Here is a 15,615-nt window from a genome sequence, read left to right on the forward strand (position 1 = left end):
TGCGAAAAAGTCCATAACGAAATTGAAAATCCTCCGTCACCTGTAACCAACTTCCCCTTACCTGTCCTATCGGTCATCGTGACCCATGCGTCCACTCTCCCCTCGGAAAGGTCATTCTTTCCAGTATTTTCGACGCCAAGAGGGCAAGGAATAAAATAAGAAAGGCTTCAATCGCCTCGGCCCGGTCTACCCTTTTAAGTTAGATGATAGATGAACGCTGTTAGCGCCAGTGATGCAAATATAAATTAACGGTGACACTGCACGTGTTTTTTTAAGAAAAATGTTTGTGGTGTATTTGTATTATACGAGATAAAATTACTATTAAAACGTCGTTTATTCATTTCTACGAACCAAATTATTCCCTTTCGAATACATCACCTGTTATTTTGCCAAAGAGTTTGCCATTGTTTTGAGTAGCCTTAATACACATATTACTTACGTATAGGTACCTACATTTTTTTAAATATATCAACTTATACTTAGGAATATCATACTTGGGTACTTAGGTATTTTGAATGGTCAGGAGACGGAATACTTATGTTTATAGTGAGAGCTAGACCTTTTTTGTCGTGGAAACACCAGTTGCAAGCCGGAGGCCTGAGTTGGGTGTTGCCAAGACCCAGTTTTTGTCCCTGAATGAACCAAGCCCACGCGACGATAGTCCGATACCCATCGATGGACAACTAGTCGCCATGTGCGATCATTATAAAATATATCTGGGTGGTATGATGCACATTTCTGGGGACATAGAACATTCAGCACCGAATAGCCGCTGCATGGCAGAAGTGGCGGGAAGTAACTTGTGTCACCTGTGACAAAAGAATGCCGGTCAAACTGAAAGGTTTAATTATAAAAGCATCATAAGGCCCGTACTGAGCGAAACCTGGGCAGTTGGCAGTTACGCAAAAGAACGTGCATACCATTCAAGTTGCCGAAATGAAGATGCTGAGGTGGATGTGCGGCGTTACCAGGCTCGACAAAATCCGTAACGAGTACGTGCGACTCATCCTGGGCGTGCGTGACATCGGCGACAAAATGCAGGAGAGTAGGCTGCGATGGTATGGCCACGTAAGGAGAAGACCACCAGACTACGTTGGAGCACTACGACTCCATCCCCGGTAAAAGAGGCAGAGGTAAACCGAAAACAAGATAGAACGACGTAGTGCTAAAAGATAAGTATGATTGTGTGCAGTGTCCGAGGGCGAAGTCGAGGATATGGCGAAGTGGAAGCGAAAAATTCGGAAAGCTCACCCCATCACCATGTTGGATATGTAGCTTGGAAGACGGAATGAGAGCTATATTGTTTGTAGGTAAATTTTGTGTCTTTGTGCACAAACGAAAGTTTCCATGTAGGTATCCTGAGAGAGGATTGACCGAATTAGGTACATATATATATACATATATAATACATAAATCAAAATGACAGATAAAGACAAATGATTCATAGCTAATTCAGGCCAGTAACGCGTTTATGAATAACGGCATATGTATACATATCGCATGTATGCTAATGAACAGCTATACCTAATCTTGTAATATACTTTTTCTGGCACTACACTTAGAGCACTATTTTGCTAGTTAATGTATGCAGAATTTTAAACTGCACTTAATATTTTTATCGTCTAAACACTTTAACTGCGTTCACACCCCTTTATGTGTTGGCGGTAAAATAAGTAATGGATAAGTCATGTTGCGTGAGCGGACTTCCGAAGCGATCGGACGTCGCGTAGGGGACACGCGTACTTTCAAAAAACGATCGAGAGTAAACACATTGAGAATAATAAATAATTGTATTTTTTTGAGTCACAACCAGAGGAAAGATAATCCTTGTAAGGCCAATCTGGTCAGGCTAATAGTCTGCCCTCAGTGACACTACATTTCGATGGGTCTCCGAAAATTCTTTTTTTATGTGTTGAAGTTCCTAGGTTACAGTTCCGGTAAGAGCATAAGATATGTATTTGTCTGTTAACATGTTTTTTCCTAAGTTGTCCTACGTTATTTTTTAGGGTTCCGTACCCAAAGGGTAAAAACAGGACCCTATTACTAAGACTCCGCTGTCCGTCTGTCTGTCACCAGGCTGTATCTCATGAACCGTGATAGCTAGACAGCTGAAATTTTCACATATGATGTATTTCTGTTGCCGCTATAACAAAAAATACTAAAAAGTAGGAAACCCTCGGTGCGCGAGTCCGACTCGCACTTGGCCTTTTTTTTATCCGCAATCCACAACACACTTTTATTAAAGGTCTTACTGTGGTAGTCGATTCGTATAAAATTGTCCTGTAGGTACTAATTTAATATTTGTATTATTTATTACATATTAGTATTTTATATTTGTTTTATTTATTTACTTGTCTTCAGTAAATATATTGACACATGAGTAAGTTGACTTCTTAATGTTTATCCCACGGTTTGCTTAAGTATTCTTTTAAGATAATAATTTTGTACCCAGTCTTCCTTCTCGTTCGGCAAAGTTAATACAAAGGTATATGTATTCATAACTTTATGTCATATGTACATAATGGTGAGTTTCGTCGTTGAGTCGCTCTTTACCAATGTTCCCGTGAAGGAGTGCCTTGAAGTGGTCAGAGGGAAACTGAGCGATGGTGGAATATCGGAGTCGGTCATGGTGTTGCTGAGAAACTGCTTAGAAGGTAGCTATTTTTTGTATAATGGGAAGCATTACCTCCAGATCGATGGTGTGGCCATGGGTAGCCCTGTAGCACCGGTTTTGGCAAATATCTGGATGGAGCATATCGAAGCCAGTATAGACCTGCAGCCATGGGCAGTAAAGTTGTGGAAGAGATATGTTGATGATGTTTTCTGTGTTATGAAAGGTGGAAAGCAGGAATTGGAGCAACTACTGGAATATTTGAATTCAATTCATCCTAAGATAAAATTCACGTATGAATTGGAATCACAGCGCAGTTTGCCTTTTCTGGATGTCAAAGTGATTGGTCGAGTCGACGGAACCCTGACGCATACTGTATACAGGAAGCCAACTCACACGGATAGGTATTTGAGCGCTTTTTCTCACCACCATCCCCGACACTTACAATCAGTTGTCAGCTCGCTGGTGAACAGAGCACAAGATCTGTGTGACCCTGAATATTTAATGAGCGAGATGTCGCATATTCAGGAGGTACTTAGGTGGAACGGGTATAAGGTGAGAGCATACGGCATGAGGTAACGGCATGGACTTGGAATGCGTATAGACAGCAACACTGTTAGGGTTTGATATTGACACTAATATGAATTGGAAAAAGCATATTGCCAAATTAAAAACAAAACTGTCATCTTTTATTTATGCATTGAAAGAGCTTAAGAGAACGACAGATTTCCAATCCGCGCTTACCGCATACTATGCCTATGCCTACTCATGGCTTAAGTATGGTATAATACTATGGGGAAATAGTACGGATGTGAAAGACCTATTTATACTTCAAAAAAAATGCATAAGAATTTTAGCTAATATTTACTGCCCAGAAAGCTGTTTACAATATTTTAGGGAATATAAACTTCTTACGCTGACCTCTTTATACATCTTGGAAATGGGTAAATTTGTTAGGGAAAACCCAAACCTGTTTACCTATATCCGAGATCAGCCGCGACGATATGAATCCCGATTTAAAAATAACCTGGCAGCAATAACAGGCTCTAATTTAAAATTATACAGCTCAAGTCCGTACGCCATGGCAATAAAAGTATACAACAGAATAGATAACACTATAAAAGCAGAACAATGTAACAAAACGTTCTTGACTACACTTAAAACTTACTTGATTGACAAATGCTACTACACTCTAGAAGATTTTTTTACAGATCCGTCTGATTAGACACCACTATTTTTGTGCACTAATTTTAAATTTTAAATTTGGATAATATTGTAGATAAGGTTAAATTGAATCAAATTATTGACATATTGCACTCTAATATTAATCCTATTTCTAAAACATTTACATTCTTATTATTTTAATACTTATATAATTTGACATCACTTAATAATAATTATTTGCCCGTTTATTTCTGTATTTAATACACTGACAATTATCTGATTCAATTCGGCTTATATGTATAGAAACTACTAAATTGACCTACTTTTATATTATACACATAGATTTAAGATTAGATCCTAAGTATGCATGTAATATTGCTATGCCCCCACGGGGTCCATGTGGAACTACCAAGAATTTGTAATACCTATAAAACCATGGTTGCAATAAATAAATATGAAATATGAATATGAGAAAGTGGCAACCCAGACGAAAAGCAAGAGTGAAGCGTCCTGATGTCTCCAGGCAACCGGCATTTTTACCTTATGTGAAAGGAGTAACGGATAAGGTTGGCACAGTACTTGAGAGGTACTCTATAAGGACGGTATACACTCCTTCATCCAAAATTGCAGGAAACCTGAGGTCACCGGAGGACGTTATCCCGTTCCAGTCACCTGGCGTTTATAAGATCGATTGCAGTTGTGGTAGTTCCTACATCGGGGAAACGAAACGTACCATTGCGGAGCGAGTTAAGGAACATATCGCAGCTGTCAAGAACCGTCAGGTGAACAAGTCTGCCGTTGCTGAGCATTTACTAGAGTCAGGGCCAAACCACTGGATTGAGCTTCACAACCCTAGAATACTTTCTACAGATCGTGGGTTTTATAGTAGAAAAATCCGTGAAGCCATTGAAATCAAGAAACATAGAAATTTCAATCGAGACGAAGGTTTTAAGATCTCATCCACATGGAACCCAGTCATTAGTAAGTGTAAGCGAAACCAAATATCGAAAGTTGAATAATCGAATATTGTGAGTGTTGTGTGTCGACCCGGTAGCATCCCTAGTGCGCAAAACGTTCAAGTTAATAAACAAGACCAAGTGCGGGTAGTTCGAAAAACTCGCGCGCCTAGAAGATGTTGATGTCAACTTTAGCCAGTCTTCTCCGAGACCACGGGGACAACGCCGTCCTCGAAACGTCGGAGGTGGGTTTAATACCCGTGGAGATAAATAATAATGAGTAAAAATCGTGAAAGTTTAAATCAGTGTTTTATGTCATATGGTCATATAATGTAATAAATAAAATATTTTACAGGTAAGCTACAGGTATTTCTAGTCAGGAATTTAGTCGGAAATATCATACCGCTGTAAGCTTCCTTTTCAGGCATGCTTCAGAAATAATGAATCTGGAGTTCCTGCCAACTTTGCTGTTCGCAGACTTTAAATAAATATTCGATCAGGTTAACATCTAATCAATAACCCACCCGATCATTTACCCCGCCTCATGTAGATGCGAAAAAGTCCATATCGAAACTGAAAATCCTCCGTAACCAACTTCCCCTTACAGGTCTAATTACCTTTTATCTTTTAAACGTATGCTATGTATTCCTCCAAATTTTTATCTAAATTTCTTCAATTAGATTTAAATATTAGGTATTACCTACTCATAATATTTTAACTTAGGTACCTACTTTATACGGTACAAACTTTTTTTTGGTAACTTCTAATAGCCACCAAGAGACCTATACAAAGGTCTTCCATTTCGTTATATATTCAATCTTAATTTTTGACAAATCGAAAATGCGTTTTTATAAACGCAAGGCAAGGTATGATTTGTTAGGCTGAACCTTGTAACTTTTTTTATTTAAAAAAATCCCTTGCAATATAAAATGCTTGCAAATACATACATACATACATTATTGCAACCACATTTAAACTGCATTAGACTGAAAGATCCGCAGCTTTCCCTCTAAGCCCAAACCAAAAGAATTCTTGCAGCGGCCACTCGCCTGCAATCAGGGCTAAATGGCTACTTTCAGCCGAACAATGATAATTTTAGTTGGAGCGACTGCGCCGATAATGGACCGATTTCCGACTATTAGCCGCGCAACCGTTTTTGCAGGACATTTGTAAAAATGGCCATAATCGGCCTGTGTGCACTAGCTAGTTGTGGTAATCGTCTTAGTTCGTTTTGTAGAGTCGTTATTGGGTGGTATATTATTATAAATATAATAATACACGCTATAAAAATATAGCGCTTTAGTCATGATATTATAAAAATATATGTAAACTTTTTGGTTTCGTGTTGATAATTACACCCATATAGAAGCTGCAATCGCGCAAAAGGTAAGTATGTACTGGATGAAGAAAAAGTAAAAGTGACGATTATATTAATGAATGAGTGCATGATAAACTAAAAACCGGCCAAGTGCGAGTCGTTCCGTACCATTAAGCAAAAAACGGCAACAAGATCACATTTGTAGTATGGGAGCCCCACTTAAAAAATATCTATTTTATTCTGATTTTAGTAGAATTTGTTGTTATAGCGGCAACAGAAATAAATCATCTGTGAAAAAATCAACTGTCTTGCTATCACATATATACAGCCTGGTGACAGACGGACAGAAAGACAGACGGACGGGCAGCGGAGTCGTAGTAATAGGGTCCCGTTTTTATCCTTTGGGTACGGAACCCTAAAAAGACTTGATGTAACTTTTTGGTCAATCGGTATGTAAAACAAAGATTAATTTCGAAATTCTGCTGGCATACATACTCGTAAAATGACATGTCATGATCTGATCTTCCGATGAGACTATCCGGTGAAACAATTACGACAGGTAACGAAAATAGTAATTTTAAACTCGCGAACACCTCATTAACAACTAGGGCCACATCGAATTAAAACTCCTCGATGTCGAGTAATGAACGCGAGAAACTTAAAAATATCCTGCAGTTGCTACCCTCCGAGCCCTTGGCTTCCGGTTATCGCAGCACAAAGAGGACCGGCCCTCCCCGCTCCCGGAACCGGAAATACTACCCTTCTATCGCGAGACCCGTGCGTCACGGTGTTTTAAAAAACCGGCCAAGTGCGAGTCGGACTCACGCACCGAGGGTTCCGTACTTTTTAGTATTTGTTGTTATAGCGGCAACAGAAATACATCATCTGTAAAAATTTCAACTATCTATCTATCACGGTTCATGAGATACAACCTGGTGACAGACAGATGGACAGACGGACAGCGGAGTCTTAGTAATAGGGTCCCGTTTTTATCCTTTGGGTACGGAACCCTAAAAATCGTCCAAGTGCGAGTCGGACGCGCGCACGAAGGGTTCCGTACCATTACGCAAAAAATGGCAAAAAAATCATGTTTGTTGTATGGGAGCCCCACTTAAATATTTATTTTATTCTGTTTTAAGTATTTTTAGTTATAGCAGCAACAGAAATACATCATCTGTAAAAAATTCAGCTATCACGGTTCATGAGATACAGCCTGGTGACAGACGGACAGCGAAGTCTTAGTAATAAATAGGGTCCCGTTTTTACCCTTTGGGTACGGAACCCTAAAAAGTATATTTTGCCCAAGGTTTCGTAATGACAAATTGTTGGCGAGCTTCTATGCTGCTTCAGTAGGCCGAGCACATGACTGGCGCGACAGTATCTCGCCGCGAGATAGACTACCCGTCTTTTACTAATTGTATTAATTAAAGAGGGACGGGTAGTCTATGTCGCGGCGAGATACTGTCGCGCCAAGCATGTGCTAGCCCGGCAGTTAGGTTGACTTAGATTTGGGGTGTCAAATAAGCTGTAGTTTAAACACAAGTTTTTTTCGAAAAACAATTTTCTTAACTACAACGTAGTAGTTACTATCCCGAGTATATGGACTACGTATCTAGGTGACATTATTATCACGAGTAGTTCACACATTAATATAAGTCGTCATCATTAAGTACTTAATCTAAAAAACCTTCGAAACTAAAAAAAGCCTCTTAGGTTGTGTTCTTTTATAGAGATATGTAAGTTCGCCTTTGTACATTGCATAGGTATTTTATTATTGTTGTAATTTCCACCTGTCTTATGTACAATAAAGATATTTAGATTGTAGGTACACTTAGGAAATTTCTGAATATTTTTCAAAATTATCAATAAAACTTTTTAAAATTGCATCCACACACCATTCCTTATCACGCGGAAACTGGGAAAAAGTCACGTGTAGGTATAAAAAGCGGGAGGGGCCCGGAAGCGGTGCTAATGCATCCCGAATGCACCCGGAGTTCGCCACCCCTGCACGCGATCAATTCATTAGCTATGTATTGTTGTCAGTCTCCGGCTAAAATTATTGTCTATGCTAATTAAAGGTTGCTAATCTCTGCTTACATTTTTATAGGCAGTGTTAGGTTTTAGAACTAAGATTATAACTTTACGAAAACTTATATAAAGATAATATAAGCTTAATAAGTAAGTACATATTAACTTTTTTAATTTCTTACATATTGATAAAAATCGCGATCAAAGATTAACAACAAAAACAATGTTCACCACATAAAACAATTCGACAAGTTATAAGCTTATTATAAATATGTTTTTATCTATAAATGGAGTGAGCACTCGAAGCTTACTTATTTCTCTATGGTAGGAGTAAAACGTGGAGGAATTACCATTCTAGTTATCTGGTTTAGTATTGAATTTGAATGAAGTTTTAATGCAACTTGATACTTATTTGCCTGTGAGAACCATTTAGATATTTTAAAACGACATGTTTATGTAGTATCAAGTTAAGGGAAAAGTTAGGGATGAATGTTGATGGACGGAGAGCAAATGGTAGACCCAAAACACGATGGATGGATTGTGTGAAAGAGGATATGAGAAAGAAAGGAGTGAGTGCTGAGGTGACGAAAGATAGAGGAGAATGGAAGAGAAATACATGTTGTGCCGACCCCACATAACGTGGGATAAGGGCAGGAAGAAGAGAGAAGTTTAAGGTAAAAGATCAGCTCAGATATAAAAATTTCAAATTCTTAAAGTGAATTAGAAATTAAATTATAAAATATTGAAAAATAAACAGGTTAACATTGTTAAAGCATGTCATGCAGAGATTTGTATAAATATTTTCATAATTTCGGGCGAGGGCGGGCCGCGACCCGCGCTGTAAAACAAAATGTCTGCCGGCGTACAAGTCGTCTCTAGGGATGTGACATATCGGTGTCGATACAATTATATTTACTGTAAAGCAATTTATCGTGACTGAGTCTAAATAATATTCCTATTACCTAGTTGCTGTTCGTGTTATTAAAATTAAATTAATAAATTTGATTATTTTTCTGTTAGAAGTAAGAATAAGTGGAAAATTATTTTATTATATCATTATGACATTTATATCGTACGTTACTATTTCTAATAAACCTTTCTTACCTTAAGTTTTTTGTTGGTTGGGGTCAGTAGTACCTATACAGTGGTTAATTTTAAAAATATACATAAAATAAGAATGTAGTTATTTTCTGTAATAACACTATCCAATTTAAAGCTGTATTATATAATTTTCTATAAGGTCACGTGGGGTAAGTGATTATTTATTCATTTTGCTCGGGGCAAGAGAACCAGTATGAAGATTCCCTACAAGTGTTTCCCTTGACCCAATATTTCTTTTACCCCATCTAGCCTTAATGCGAGGTTTGATTACCCAGTATTTCAGTCATGGACTTTCGTCACGCATCGACATAGCTTTGAGCATCCCTCGGCCCGCATCAAAAGTGGGGCTGCGTTTTGATAAATATTTGCGATTTATTTTATTTCTGGAGCCATTTTTGAGAACACGCCCGTAAAGGCGAAATAGCATCGCCCGCCAAACCACCGGAGCGGCTCTGAAGTTTCTCCGGGAAAATAAAAACGCGTTTAACTTTGTGTTAATATTATATTGTGCCATTATTATGCCATTTATTAGAATCCCGCGGAAGGGAAGGGGTGAACTGAGTTTAATGGACGTTTTGTTTGGTGGAATATAATTTTTAAACAGTAACGATTTTGGGCTAAACCTCGCGGAAGAGTAACCATTTTTCGGCGAATATTTTATGCTTTGTAATAAATGCGTATATTTGGGATCGGACGTCGGAAGGATACACGTATAAAATTTGCATTAAAATAAGCAGGCATTAATTTCAGAATGTTTTTGGTCGGATATGTTTACCACTTATAGATTTAGAGCTATGTATGTACCTAATGAATGATTATGAATGAGGAGGTCTCTATAATAAAATTACCTTTATTTCGTTTATTTGAATTCATAACAGTAAGTTATTAAGACTTATAAATTCTTATACTAGTGGCTCTGTGAGGTGTAGACCTCGCGAGGTTACCTTTAAATTCAATAAATGTATGGCGCCGCCATCTTGAAATATGTTCAAAAACTGAATCCAAACAAAAAATCTATTTAACCATCGAACCTACTTACAAAATTTCATGAGAATCGGTTGGCAATTGCGACCTGTAAAGGAGAACATACGAAAACATTTTTCCCAAGCTGAAACGTAGAACTTCGCTAACGCTCGGTCAATTAAAACATATTTTTATTTTTTACACGTTACGCACGTTTTCAGAAATAGGTACGAGTACATATTTTAAGAAAGACAAATAACATAAAGCTGTTTGTTCATTCATATTCGTACTTTAACAACGAAAAAAATCAAGATTTAAACAAAAAACAGAAAAAGCAACCAACGTAGTAATTAACAAAATAACCCATTCTATTGCCTCAACTCTGAATGGTACTCGTGAACCAATCATTAATTATAAAACTACCCCCACGTGCGCCCCGGGACAGTAGTTAGGGCTAGAGTGGACCGCGAGTGTGAGGGTAGCTTAAACAACCCTTTAAAATATAAGAGATTCTTGTAAGGCTGATATGCATACGTGCCAATGGCAATATAATTTGGTAGGTAGAATTTAAGCATAGGTACTGCTTTTTGATAAAACGCTGTCAAAAATAAAAAATAACTACTTACAACTATGTATTTTTTACAACCCTTTGCAGTCATAAGAACTTTAATTCCCATGCAGACTTCCAGTCCCATCATTAGTAGGTGGGTATTTGGGATTTTAAGTAATATTATATTATAAGTTTAAAATAATAATTATATTATAAGTAATATTTTAAATAATACATATTGACTGATCAGTTGACTCCATTATATTTGTTAATCGTTATCATTATATCGTCGTCATTATATGTGTTGTTGTTGTTGTTGTCCTTTTTTGGTTGGAAATTCGAGAAAAATCATGTAAAAACGAGAACGAAAGTTATTTGCTTTTTTGTTAGTTTTGTTTGACTTTGTTTTTTAAAGTCGATTATTTAGTCTGCAACCCAGACTGTCTATTGACAGGTGCACGAACATATGTAGGTAGCTACATATAGGTAAGAGCCACGATGGCCCTTGGCGATTTCAAGTAGCCGACGAGCACCATCCACGACAGCTAGACGTGTCAGTGTCGCCGATATCTGCAGGCCTGTACCGGCCTACCTTTGCTGTAGGCTAATAGAATGATAGTAGTAACTACGTATACGTAAATGGGTTTCTTCACACTTTTATTTAACTTCACTTTGTATATTTGTATATAACCCAATGTACACACAACAATGCACAGACAATAAAAAATCCATACTCGATTTTCAAAATGTATCTATCTTTTAATCGTCATCAAAACTGCTACAGAACCGTAGACAAAACCTGGTGGTGTCGGTACAGTCGGTCCCATGCCACAAGCAGACAAACGCAAGACACTGCTGAAAAAGACAAAAACAATGGACGGCCGCCTGTCACCAACGTGTCGCCGTAAGCTAATTCATTGTGGGGTCGACCCGGTGTTGCCAATTAGAAAATCTTGTAAATTAAAAACAAAACATTTATTCAGGAGAAATAAACCCATTTTTTTGTATTCTGTGTGAGATTAGGATCAGAATAGGTAGGCATATTTTATACCTAAGTAATTAACTATTAAATAGTTTTATGATATATTTAGCATGAACTACAAGTCACACAGTTAACAATTTATATAAAAAAATACATTTAATAATATAATAGTTATAATTGTTATTGAGGTATATAACAAATTAGCTAAAACACAAATTGCATCAAATGTAGAGTAAGTTAAATATGAATTTGCGTTTATCTACTTTTCTTCTCTTCTAAAGTTAGTTGGATAATAAAATAATTAACATTAGGTATCCTTATACCGTAAACACATCCAACCATCATTATAAACAGTGCTCTCGCAAAAACCCCCAAACTGCCGTTTTATCACTGGCAACACTGTTTGCTAGCGGGCGTTAATAAAGGACGCCCCCACCCCCCTCGCCTCGCCACCTGGAGTCTTTAATTGAATAATCCCAGTCATTAATCATAGCACCCCGTCTGGAGGCAAACTCGAATTATTTTGAGCAGGACAGTTCTGAATTGACGGCCGATAGATTAGGCTATGGCGTGAATCGTGTTCTATCTTTAGCACTTTAATTTTTAAGTGACTTAATAATCATTCACTTCAAAACATTCCCAAACTTTCACAGTGATCTATTATTTTGAATAGAAAAGAAGGACATTAGACATTTTGAAATTGTAATATGTCTCTACACTTATCACGCATGCATCCACCTATATTTTGTTACAAATCCTTAACATATTACATGCAATTTCTTATAAGCTACACGGTAAAAATAAACAGTCCAATCCATCTCACATAGGTAGACAGGATATAAGGGCCGTACCTATATCAAAATCAAGACCCCGTGCACGTTCGCTACCCACATGACCCCGGCCCACGCCTTACCTCTTCTATATACATCTACAACATACCTAACAACACAGGAAGCCCCGGCTCCTTAACGCACACAGACAAACAGCATTCGCTAAACTAAATCAGACTCACACACGCGCATCCCCCTTTGTCTTAGCTAAGTGTCAACCAATAAAAACAAAGGATTCGAAAATGAAACAAAAAGAGCTGGCCAATCGCGAGGGTCGTCACGCGTGCTGACGCACGGCTATTGGCTTGAAAAAAAAAATCCGTTTGGCTCCGATGACGACGGCTAGACGATGGGATTGATGCGGATGGACGACTTTATTTCTTACCTTGCATTTATTTACCTAATTGGATGCACTGGCTTCTTATCTATGAATTCCTTGACATAGGTACACTTTATACAATCTCAAGTACAGAGATATGGTTAAGTTGCTATATGTAATTATCTATTTTTAAACTAACTGAACTGAATGAACGTAAAAGGAAAGCTTCAACTATAGCAGGTAGGTAATCGACCTATCAATTCGGTCACATTTTAAGGTGCTTAGATATGGTATTCCATATTCGACAAAGGAGTAAAAAGTCTTTTAATGTTAATTTACTAAGTTTTTTTATCAAGGTTGCAGAAAGAAATCCTTTTAAATAAGGCTATTATTTAATACTGTTCATCTACTTACTTCATCCCCCGACCAAAGTGATCAAATAATTTACGTATTTCCGTCACAATCAGTATTCGTCGCGAGTTTTCCTTTAAAAACGGTTATCACTTCTCGGCATTTACGGCGTAGCTTGAGTAGACATTCGGTAAGGAGCATATCTCACGGTGCTCACGTGTGAGCGGGGTGGGGCGCGCGGGAGGGGCGGCGAGGGTCATTTATCATTCATATCATCTTCGCTCCACTTCGCTCGCCGCACCGCCGTAAATAAATAAGAACAGACTCATCTTTTACAGCCGTTCTCAACACCACATGCAAATTACCCCCCTACTCCCGGAGCAAAAAGACCCGTATCCCATGTCGGTCATTCTGGTGCTTACGTTGTTCTAGAAATAATGTGTAGGTGAGCGTGTGTAGGTACAACCCATGTGTCTTAGATGGGAATAGATAATAGATGCTACTATACAATAATGGCTAAGTATATGAACATTAGTTTCAAAGTTGGATCACATCCTTCATGAAGTTTGTTATGACCTACATTAATATCCTAGGGTAGGATTTCAGTTAGGACAGGACATATCAATTGTTATTCATAGACGCCTTATAGACTTTAGCTTTAGTTTTTGCACAACCAAAATACCTTGCTGTTAAGTAACATTTGTAACTCTAAATTGATAAACGAGATGTAGGAGCTTTAAGGTTGACTGGTAGAGGATAGGTAGAGGAGGAGTCCGCCTTTTGTACTGTTAGGTTTTCCTGTGTGTACATAGATAGGTAGCGTAGGTAACTATTTATTACAAAATCTAAGCATGTAGGTACTTTAACAGGAATGATAGGTACCTAAGTCCAATATCGTACCTCGCAGACAACCACAATCGCGAAACCTTTTATTACCCAAGCATACCTATTAGGCGCTTAGACTCAAATAATTCCGCTCGCTCGGTAAGAAGATTAAGAACGATTGGATGTTCTGAGAAGGTCGCAATCCGGCCCTAATGCGAACGGCCTTAGAGAATGGCCCATCAATCCGGGCTCTATCGATCACTGACCACCGAGCTGGCTAGGAACATGTGCTCCTTGGCATGTGCCAAGTAAATATTACAATACCTAGAAGCTTAATGTACCTATCATGTGGACTGTTCGTTGTGTAGGGGTTCCCTATATAGGCTTCACAGAGATCTTTCTGCTTCGCAGAACAAAGATACAGGGCATGTTGTTTTAAAAGAACTCTTTCTAACTTCTAGTTTTTTTCTAAATTGTCCATCATTCATTGACTGATAAGAATTGTAGCCTTGATGGCTACCTACACTTTAAATAATTTAGATATTTTTACGACCTTTAGTTGTAATGTTATTGTGAACAGGTAACACAACTTTGGGAGCAAATCAAATTATTTTATTAAGTATTTTGATGTGTTTTATAAGTAGGTAGTCACACTACTATATATAAATTATAAACTGAAATAAATGTCATATATTAAAGAAAAAGTCACGAAGCCCTCCAGTGGTGAAGGCCGGATTCGAACAGGCGTCTAGCAATCCGAGCTAATGCCTTGAACCCCTAGGCCACCCCGCCACGGCGGAACCGGTCCCAATTTCTCGACTATATGCCATCTTACTAAGACTAGGCGTCACTGGCCAACTCTAAGGGCAACTCTAAGGCCTATTTTTTTTTCTTTAATATATGACATCTATTTCAGTTTATAAGGTAGTACATACGTTGATACACCGATATTTCTTGAAATTATGTGAATATGAATTAATTTTGCTTCGCATTTTTCGACTTTGACAGTTTTTACACAGTATTTTGGTAATGCTATCGTGGGCCATTTTGCATATAATATAGCCAAAATTGGTGGTACCTTTGAGTTCCTGTTGAAGTTTAGTGTAACTAAATAACCCCTTAAAATTTCAACTTACTTTCTGCGAACATAAGATATTCGCACTTATTGTATTTTACATATCATGACTTGTATAAAATAAAGTATAAAACTACAAATCGAATGTTTCTAATACTTAGGTAGGTATGTAGGTAAATTAACCCACATAATGGACAAAGCATTTTTATAGATAACCCCATATATTTCAAATTATACGATAAACAAGCAATTTGCGTGTCAATAAACTCGAAAGAGTGTGTAAATGCCGGAGCTCCGTTTGTTTAGTCCGTCATAATTGCTCGACTGCACCTAGCTGACGAGCCGGCACAAAACCTCCTAAATCCAGTTCATTAGGGCTCCATTCACGTCTCACCCCTGGATGGAGATACGCGGTGATTACTGCAACCGCTCCCGACGGCTCACGAATAAAGACTGCATCATAATTTCACCAGATACACCCTTGTTAACCGCTTAAGCGAATAATCACTCTAATACGAATACCCTAAAGTTGCATTTTGAAA

At 37.9% G+C, this 15,615-nt stretch overlaps 1 protein-coding gene across 1 annotated transcript; it reads left to right on the top strand.

Moving 5' to 3' along the window:
* The first annotated feature begins 2,521 nt into the window (after positions 1–2,521).
* LOC134740903 (uncharacterized) lies at positions 2,522–3,190 on the top strand. The gene has a single exon (XM_063673556.1). It carries the CDS (start codon positions 2,522–2,524, stop codon positions 3,188–3,190), a length of 669 nt encoding a protein of 222 aa, XP_063529626.1.
* Positions 3,191–15,615: the final 12,425 nt, after the last annotated feature.

The sequence above is a fragment of the Cydia strobilella genome, chromosome 4 (assembly GCF_947568885.1).
Source record: "Cydia strobilella chromosome 4, ilCydStro3.1, whole genome shotgun sequence".
Taxonomy (NCBI): domain Eukaryota; kingdom Metazoa; phylum Arthropoda; class Insecta; order Lepidoptera; family Tortricidae; genus Cydia; species Cydia strobilella.